Source organism: Pelmatolapia mariae, linkage group LG3_W (genome assembly GCF_036321145.2).
Source record: "Pelmatolapia mariae isolate MD_Pm_ZW linkage group LG3_W, Pm_UMD_F_2, whole genome shotgun sequence".
NCBI classification, from domain to species: Eukaryota; Metazoa; Chordata; class Actinopteri; order Cichliformes; family Cichlidae; genus Pelmatolapia; species Pelmatolapia mariae.
Window position 1 is genome coordinate 46,698,111 of NC_086229.1, and position 9,879 is coordinate 46,707,989.

General features: G+C 36.9%; 1 protein-coding gene across 1 annotated transcript; it reads left to right on the forward strand.

The window, feature by feature from the left end:
* The first annotated feature begins 2,978 nt into the window (after positions 1-2,978).
* LOC134624507 (zinc finger protein 99-like) lies at positions 2,979-9,317 on the forward strand. The gene is made up of 3 exons (XM_063469499.1): positions 2,979-3,684; positions 4,641-4,718; positions 5,656-9,317. Exon 3 carries the CDS (start codon positions 5,718-5,720, stop codon positions 7,416-7,418), a length of 1,701 nt encoding a protein of 566 aa, XP_063325569.1. The 5' UTR covers positions 2,979-3,684; positions 4,641-4,718; positions 5,656-5,717; the 3' UTR covers positions 7,419-9,317.
* The last annotated feature ends 562 nt before the right edge of the window (positions 9,318-9,879 follow it).

Below are 9,879 nucleotides of genomic sequence, written 5' to 3' on the forward strand. Positions count from 1 at the left end.
TGAATCCACCAATCAGAAAGGCTGCTTCTTCCCCACCAAAACAGCTGCATCTGCTGTAGCCCTTAAATACACTAACAGAGAGGGGGCTTTCTGAAATCTATTTCTGATATTGAGGATTCCAAACAAATGGCTATAATTTCCAAAGCGTAGACATTTCAGCATGACAATGACCCAAAACACACAGCAAATGTGACGAAATGGATATCTATCTATCTATCTATCTATCTATCTATCTATCTAAGATAGATAGGCCTACTGCTAACCATTTTGAACCTCTAGCAGTTCACCACTTACTTTTGTACTATTACAAGCTATTCACTGGGCTTTGTGTTATTTAGAGTATTTAATGATTAAATACACAGCCTGGAGCTGCTCAATTTGAATCCACCATGATTGAATACTCACTTATTTAATCTTTCTTTCCCTGTTAGTTAACACCTGTATAATTTTATCTTTCTATATATCTTCTTCTACTTAAAACCTGTGTGTTTTTTAGCAAGTTTGATTTGATATTCACTTTTATTTTTGTGTAATTAATGCCAATGACCTGTTGGCATATTCAGTACTTTGTTAATGGTCTTATATTATTCATGTTTTAACCTGCTGTTTTATTGTGAAGCACTTTGGTATACCGTTGGATATATAAATAAATTTGTATTGTATTGTGTAGTATTTAATCTTTTGGTTTCTCTCTGTGCTCCATGGCTGTTTTCCAATCCAGCGACCGCAAGCTTCGTAGTGCGCATTTGGAGACCAATTACATCACAGCGACGCGACGAAGGGTGTCCCAATTCGAAGTGTACTCCAAATGCGGTTGACAAATGAGCAGTTCATTTAGAAGGGTGGGTCCGGTGTAGACATCATGGTCCCATATATCCCACAATTCATAGCGTGGCAGTGGGTGTGGATATTTTCTCCGAAAAAAAACGACAGATGGCTGAAGCGGGGCGGCTGAAGAGCAAAGTTTCAAAAGTAAGTACTGAATATCATGTCACTTATTTATGTCCAAATGTTTAGTAATGAAGAATATTAAAACATTACTGTTGGCCACATATCAGTGTAACATAGTTAATAGAGTCGCAGTTAAATCCCGCTAAATAGGACATTAGCACCACCTACTGTTGTAAAAGTCACCCTGCAACATTCACAAAAGGCAAGGGATTCTGGGTGATCCTCAGAATAATGGAGGATTCCTGCAAGGTAAAGAATGAGCAAATGTCGTGGGGAAGAAAAGTTATATCGCAGGTTGTAACAGTAATACAATCTGACCCGATTATACATAATTTGTTGCGGGTCATTTCTCCAGTCTTTATGTTAAATTGAGTGCACGTTTATAAAAGATTTCTTTATTGGGAAGAGAGAACAAAATGGGAACATAGCTAACTCTGTTGTTGCTTTTCCATTTAGATCTTGTGCAGATTGCCCACGACAATAAAGGAAAGCATTCTAACTGTTGCCTTTTTATTGTAAATGCAGACCAGAGAAGACACTACACAGAGGTTACATCAGCAAAGTTATGTGACATTAGTGATGTTAGTACTTTCAGCGTTAACTTTGTTTTAAAGCCTTTAAAATAAACGCCGTTCAATAGTTGACCTTAATCTTACAGAGAATGTGATGATTTTATGGATAATTGAAGTCAGTCATATATCCACAAACACAACAAGCTGAAAGTCAGCTTTTTGAGTTATCACCCAACACTTATCGCAACAAAGAGATAAAATACATGCAACATGGACAAATATTTGACCACATGCAATAATTTGCACAAATGTAAAGTCTTTGTGTTGTTGTGTGTGCTCATTGTTGGTGGAAACTCTCAAAGTGGAGCTAGTAAGAAGTAATATCAATAATGGAATTGGAACTTCAAAATCCTTATCAATTCCCATCCCTAATCAGAGCTAAGAAAGATGTAATAAAGAAAGGGATGCCTCAGAAGTACAGCTAGCTCCCCAGACCTAAGGCCAGAGTCAGTGGCAAGGGAACAATGAGAACATTTCCACCATGCAGCAATACTGGAAGAACATACAAGAGATGAATAGAATAGAATAGAATAGAATAGAATAGAATAGAATAATCCTTTAATTGTCTAACAAGGGGAAATTAGGTTGTAACAGCAGCAAAACAGAACAAAAACAAAAAGTATATACAAACAGAACAGGACAGAACAGAAACACACACAATTTTTACATACAGACGTGGACAAAATTGTTGGTACCCTTTGGTGAATGAAAGAAAAATCTGCAATGGTCACAGGCCTGTTTAAGGCATTTATTTTTTAAAATAATTCCGTTGAAGCATGGTTAAAAACGGGTGACTGACTTTCATTGGTTAAGAATTTATATAATTTTTATTTATTATTACTTTTGTCAGATTAAAGTTATTTCTGTGACCACTGTGAGTTTTTCTTTCATTGACCGAAGGGCACCAACAATTTTGTACACGTCTGTATTTATCCGTTAGAATTTATTTATTTATTTAGTTATTTATTTATTTATTATTAGGTATGAGCGAATTCTGATCACACTCTAAGCCAGTTGGTAGTGATGGTGAGATGAAGCCTCTTGATGAACTGAAGCTTTCCATCCAACTGGTTGACTCATGGTTCGAAGCATTGTGATGATCCATTTGCTCTACTGCGCCATCAAGTGAACGATTCAAGTGAAACAGGCTCTGTGATTATAATGATGTGATGTGTAAACCTCTAAACTGAATAAATAAATTGTTTTCATGGTTATTTATCCCGAATATTGCCTCAGCATGTCTGACACAAAAGAGAAAGTGGAAACTATCAGGACAGAGTTTTGTTATGATTGTGTAACTGTGTAATCATGCTTATGTACATCTGGAAAATGACACAAACTAGCGTGTGGCGCTTCACTTTTTAATAAACTAAAAGACAGACTTCAGATTATAGGATCTGTAGTGTTGTTTATTTTTATTATGGTAATTATCATTTGTGATATTTATTACTGTGTGCATACTTTATAAGGAGAGATGAGATTAAAAAAAATCTCTTCCTTGATGGTTCCATCGAAGATGAAATGCTCAAGCAACTATGTAGCACGTACGTAACCCAATTCCACAACACAATGTGATGGGGGAAATCAGCTGTGTTTTGATGCCCAATTTATTTCGAATCTGGCGCGAACCGGCGAGCCAGTTCCTGAATCAGTCACATGATACGGGCTGCCCGCGAGGGCTCGAACGTCACTGCATAAGTAATCAAAGCAAACCTCGATACGCGCTTTTTACAAAAACTCCCCCGAGATTACCCGACACAGGCTTCGAAGCTTTGACACGCAGGACACATCACTACCGGTTGGTGGCGGTAATGAGTCACATCGTTATTTGCCAACCGCCGACAAACCACAAAGAAGAAGACGAAGTACTGCGCGTGCACACAGCGGAAAGTAGACTTACGGAGGAACGATTATAGCCACAGTCATCATACTTGTTATCTACGACGGGGACTTTTGTGGTTTTTTTCCCAAGTCGGCTAAGGCAAATATAGTGTGACTGTGCTGAGCTTTCCTACTGGTACGTTTCTGTTTCTCATGCGTGATCGGAAAGATATAGGCTCTCGGAGCTCGGACAGCTTGGTCTCTCTCCTAGTCCAACTACAAAGCCGGCCTTCTCTGCTGGGGGATCTTTAGTTCGGGTTATTCTGAGAGGAGATCCAGAGTGAGTACATTATAATTATATTAGTTTCCTAACTCGATAACTGTCTACAGGGTTTCTCTCTCTTAGCTAATTTTGTTTTCGTCTGTACGTTCTGTTCAGCCCCTGTCATTTTGTCTGCCTGGAGCATCCAGCAGTTCAGGACCTTAATTTTTTTAATCATTTGTGTTCAGCTATTTGTTTTCCTTCATGTGAAGATGTTGTACTGAGTATTATGATTTTATGAGGCGGATAGAATACAACAGATTCCACAATTAATAACAGTAATGTGTCTTTTAAGATGGCGCTGATCTAGCAGCTGTCTTCGTAAGCCCCCCCCCCCCCCCACACACACACACACACACACACACACACAAAATTTCTTTTTGTTCCTACTATTTTGTTTTAATTATTTTGTTTTGACTTATTTTGTTTTTGATGCTATTAGCTCTATATTTCTCTTTTTATTGAATATTTATTCATAACTCTGTTTCTGCACTCAGTGAGTGCATGTTGTTTGTTGTATATTTCAATTCAATTTATTTTCAATTCAATTCAATTCAATTTTATTTATACAGCGCCAAATCACAACAAAAGTCGCCTCAAGGCGCTTTATATTGTACAGTAGATCGCACAATAATAAATACAGAGAAAAACCCAACAATCATATCATATGACCCCCTATGAGCAAGCACTTTGGCGACAGTGGGAAGGAAAAACTCCCTTTTAACAGGAAGAAACCTCCGGCAGAACCAGGCTCAGGGAGGGGCGGCCATCTGCTGCGACCGGTTGGGGTGAAACTGTCCTGCTATGACAACTTAGTTTTCCTCTGGGATTAATAAGATTTTTCTGATTCTGATGTTGGTGCTGAACCTACGAGGCACAGTAATGCTACATAATACAATGGTCTGCAGTAGTGCCCTATAATAATGCAATAAATTTAACTGGATTAAAAAATAAAAATCTTTTTGCTGTCACAGGCGACTGGCAGGAGGCGAAGAATCTGCTGGAGGAGCAGCTCAGCAGCTGTAGTCAGAAACATCGGTTCTTCATCGAAGGTGACAAAGAAAAATCGCCAACATTATTCTACAGACATTAATTGGTTATTATTTTAATAATAATAACATCTAATTCTGTACACACTGACATTTTGCCTGTTTATCCCAAATGAGAGACAAATCACTGCTGAAGAAAAATACTGTTCTCAACCTGCTTACATTAAATCAATGGATGGCTGGAATTGGCTGTTTTTAAACCTCCAGAAAATAAGCTTCTCAAGGATCACTTTTGGTCCTGTAGTTTTTTGTAACCTTTACACACTCTACATGTTGTATCATAAAGTATCTAATAATATGTTCTAGTGTTCCACATGATACATTTTTCACAGCTGATACACAGTTGTGCTTTATTCCCTCTGATAATCTCTGATAGTGTATTTTGTAAATAGTATTACATCCTCTGCACACTTTGGCTGCTCTGGAAAAGAAGGCAACAAACCAGAGAAGTTTGACTCCCTGGAAGAACTTATAAGTACACCTACACTGAAGACTAATTTAGGAGAACTTTTTTTGACCTGGACAAGAAAAAGCTCTCTGTAAAGTTATGAAATCTTAGTAAATGAGGAAAACAGGAACAGCTCTGTAGCCAGGCTGACTAAGCCACCGGTCAAATGTTTGGACACATCTTCTCATGATTTTTCTATTTTATAATGACTTTTTACATTATAGATTTTAATTGAAACCATTAAAACTCCAAATGAACACATATGGAATTAGGAGACAAAAAACTGTTAAATAACTCAAAACATATTCATATATTAGATTCTTAAAATTTTTTAGATTCTTTAAAATAGCCACGCCTTGTATTGATTACTACTTTTCACACTGTGTGTGAGTGTTTGTGTGTGTGTGTGTATCTGTATCTGTGTATAGATATATGTACACTTTATAGGTTTTGTTAAGTGCATGTCACTGTTTTAGTTCTTTGTCATCATAGGCAAAAGAAGGGGAAGCGTGCCGAAACCTCTCCAAATTTTTGACCTCAACAAAAACCAACCAATGCCAGCAAGTAAAGATGAACGAGTTGTGATCCTTGTGGAGAAGACTTTCATCACTATGAAGCAGGCCAGAAGACGCGAGTGCATTCACAGTGGAGACAGAAGCTTCATGTGCGATCAGTGTGGAAAGGCTTTTACTCGTAATAGCAGCTTAAAACAACATAAGCTCATCCACACTGGATTTAAACCATTCAGCTGTGATCAGTGTGGAATGTCTTTTTCTGACAATAGCAACTTAAAAAGACATCAGCTCGTCCACACTGGCATTAAACCATTCAGCTGCGATCAGTGTGGACAGGCTTTCACACATAATAGCAAGTTAAAAAAACACCAGCTTCTCCACACTGGATTAAAACCATTCAGCTGTGATCAGTGTGGAAAGACTTTCACTGTGAATGGCAACTTAAAAAGACATCAGCTCGTCCACACTGGCATTAAACCATTCAGCTGCGATCAGTGTGGAAAGACTTTCACTCAGAGTGGCAGCTTAAAAAAGCATCAGCTCGCTCACACTGGATTTAAACCATTTAGCTGTGATCAGTGTGGAATGGCTTTTACTCAGAATGGCACCTTAAAAAAACATCAGCTCGCTCACACTGGATTTAAACCATTCAGCTGTGATCAGTGTGGAAAGACTTTCACTCAGAGTGGCAGCTTAAAAAAACATCAGCTCATCCACACTGGATTAAAAGCATTTAGCTGTGATCAGTGTGGAAAGGCTTTCACTGAAAATGGACATTTAAAAAGACATAAGCTCATCCACACTGGATTAAAACCATTTAGCTGTGATCAGTGTGGAAAGGCTTTTACTGAAAATGGCAACTTAAAACAACATCAGCTCATCCACACTGGATTAAAAGCAATTAGCTACAATCAGTGTGGAAAGTCTTTTTCTACGAGTAGTGGCTTAAAAGAATATCACCTCGTCCATGCTGCAGATAAACCATTCGTCTGTGCTCAGTGTGGAAAGTGTTTCACTGAGAATGGCAAGTTAAAACAACATCAGCTCGTCCACACTGGCATTAAACCATTCAGCTGCGATCAGTGTGGAAGGACTTTCACTCAGAATAGCAGCTTAAAAAAACATCAACTCATCCACACTGGATTAAAACCATTTATCTGTGATCAGTGTGGAAAGTCTTTTACTGAAAAAGGCAACTTAAAAAAACATCAGCTCATCCACACTGGATTAAAGCCATTTAGCTGTGATCTGTGTGGAAAGTTTTTTACTCATAGTAACTGCTTAAAAGAACATCAGTTCACCCATACGACAGATAAACCATTCACCTGTGATCTGTGTGGAAAGTCTTTTACTCACAGTAAAAGCTTAAAAGATCATCTTCTCATCCACACTGGTATTAAATCATTTGTCTGTGGTCAGTGTGGAAAAGCTTTTACTCAGAGTAAAAATTTAAAAGAACATCAGCTCATCCACACTGGAATTAAACCATTCAGCTGTGATCAGTGTGGAAAATCTTTTACTCGGCGTAGAAACTTAAAAAAACATCATCTCCTCCACATTGGGGTTAAACCATTCACCTGTGATCAGTGTGGAAAGTCTTTTAGCTGCATGAGTTCCTTGAAAGAACACCAGGCCATCCACACTGGCATTAAACCATTTGTCTGTTGTCAGTGTGGAAAGGGTTTTCGTCGCATGGAGACTTTAAAAAATCATCAACTAATCCACACTGGAGTTAATTAATATTTAAGTGGTCAGTGCTGAAATGCGGCCACTTTTATGTAAACATTTAAAAAAAAATCAGATTGTTCACACTGCAATTGTAGCGTGTTTGAATTGTGGTAATTATGAAATTCTTTCAAATTCATGACAAAACTGGCAGACCAATGTGACATTACTCTGACAAAGTTCTTTTGGACATCCTGGTCAATCATTTTAAGTTTGAAGAGGCTCTACTGATTGCAGACACAGATAACATATATGTATGTTTCATGTGAATATTATGTGTATATATGTATATTAAAGATTGTACATGCATATAAAACATATAAAACATTCTACTGTAAAAACTTGTTGGAACCGTACTAAATGTATATACATATAATGTATATATAATATATATGTATATATAATGTATATATGTATATATATGTATATATAATATATTAGAGCTGGGCAATAAAACGATAACGATATGTATTGCGAAATAACTTTTTCTCGATAGAAAAATTAAACTATTGCGATAGGCCTCATCCCTCTTGTCCTCTTTAAAAAAAGAAGAAAAAAGAACAGCCAATCCAAATTAAGTAGTGCAGAGCCGAACCAATCACAGCCGCAGCGTCACGTCACGTGACTTGTTACGTACAGCACAAGTGCCAAGGCGCACGTGTATTTGTTTTTGCAGCCGGGCTGCCCAGGTAATGAAGGAAATGAGTTTGCCAACTAGAGAAAAATCAACCGAGAGCGTGAGCGAAGGTTACTGAAGAAAAAAACAATGATGGTTCCAATGCTGGAGAGCTTGTCGAACGGAAGGGCCATAGAAGTTCTGTAGTGTGAAGGTATTTCGGCTATTTCAAGTCTGACAAAAAACAGAGTAGCGCGCACTGTAAATTGTGCCGAAAGCAAGTCTGGAAATACAATAAACCGGTGCATGCTCAATCTCTGACTGAAAGCGCTAATTCGTCATTCGGCTTTTGTCAGACTAAAGTCACTGTTAAAACTGTTTGAAAAGCTAAGCTATACAACAAGGAGAGATTGAGAATTTCCTTTTAGTTCTCAGTTTATTATTTGATATTGACAAAAGTTAGTCAATTTTGTCTGTTCTTCTGTAAAACGAACTAAGATTTATTTTTAGAATTAAAATTTTGTTTCTAAGTGGAATTGACAATTTAGTAGTCTGTTTTGTTTGTTTTATTTTGAAACTTAAACGCTTTAGCGGCTGCCTTTTGTGTAGTTTGCAATATTTGCCTTTATTTATCTGAAACTGAAGTCTCATGTTCCTTAAGTACATCTACCCAGTTGAACTTAATATGGGAAATAAATATTTAAATCAAAACAAGCTGCAGATTATTTCACATTTTTCTCGTGAGCAACGGCACATTTAAATCTTACAAATATAGTTATTTGATTGATTATACTTTATTCATCCCGAGGGAAATTGGGTTAAGGCTGCCAGCCGTGCCAGCGCCGTTATAATTTGGCTTATATCGTGACATATATCGTTATCGCCTGAAATGAAAAAAACATATCGTGATATGAAAAAATCTTATATCGCCCAGCTCTATAATATATATATAGTATATATATATGTATATATAGTATATATATGTATATAGTATATATATGTATATATATATATGCAATAGTTACACCCTTTTTACATAAGCTCTTTTCTACTCTGTAATATTCTTGTCAATTTTCTTGATATTTATTTATTATCCCCTCTGTTAATCCATGATATTTATAATTGATTGATCTTTATATATTAGTGCTATTTCCTAAATGTGTAAAATCTGTAACATAATGTATTGTTTGGAGTTTAGTCTGTCACTGTTGCTATTTTTATAATTTCTCTTGGAATAACTGTAATCCATATAATTTCCTTAAGGATTAATAAAGTATTCTGATTGTTTCAGGATTCATGACCTGCTATTATCCGATGACAAGTCTGCTTACTTGTCTCTTTTGCTCGTTTCTCCTCCTCTTCTTTAGTCTTTTTTTCCTAAACTGAGGACCTGATGGCTTTGAACTTTTCTTGTCCATCTTCCATTGGTTTTACTTTTGTACTCCAGTATGAACACCCATCTTCCAACTTGAGGATCACCACAACATTACCTAATAGACCTACACCTTAGTTGACAGATTCACTTTGTCTAGGGTTTATTTCTGGGATTTCACACAACCCAGGATTCAAATCATGAATACATAATGGGCTTGGATTTACGACATTATGATCGAAATGTGCCCTATTTGGAAGCAGCAGGGCCCCCTCCTCTGTCGACAGGTTGTGTGAGACTTTAAATCATCAAACTGTAAATTATACATTTTAAATTGTTATTAATCCCTTTACCCGTAGTCTTAAAGTGTATATGTATTTTCTTACTCTTCTTATATTTATTGTTTGTTTACTTGCAGTGCTGTAACTGGAGCCTTGTCGTCTCGTCTCTCTATATACTATACTGTATGTAGCGGAGATAACAATAAA

Bases quoted from the DNA above. Each gene is read 5' to 3' on its own strand.
- LOC134624507 (XM_063469499.1), top strand. From the start codon at position 5,718: ATGCCAGCAAGTAAAGATGAACGAGTTGTGATCCTTGTGGAGAAGACT.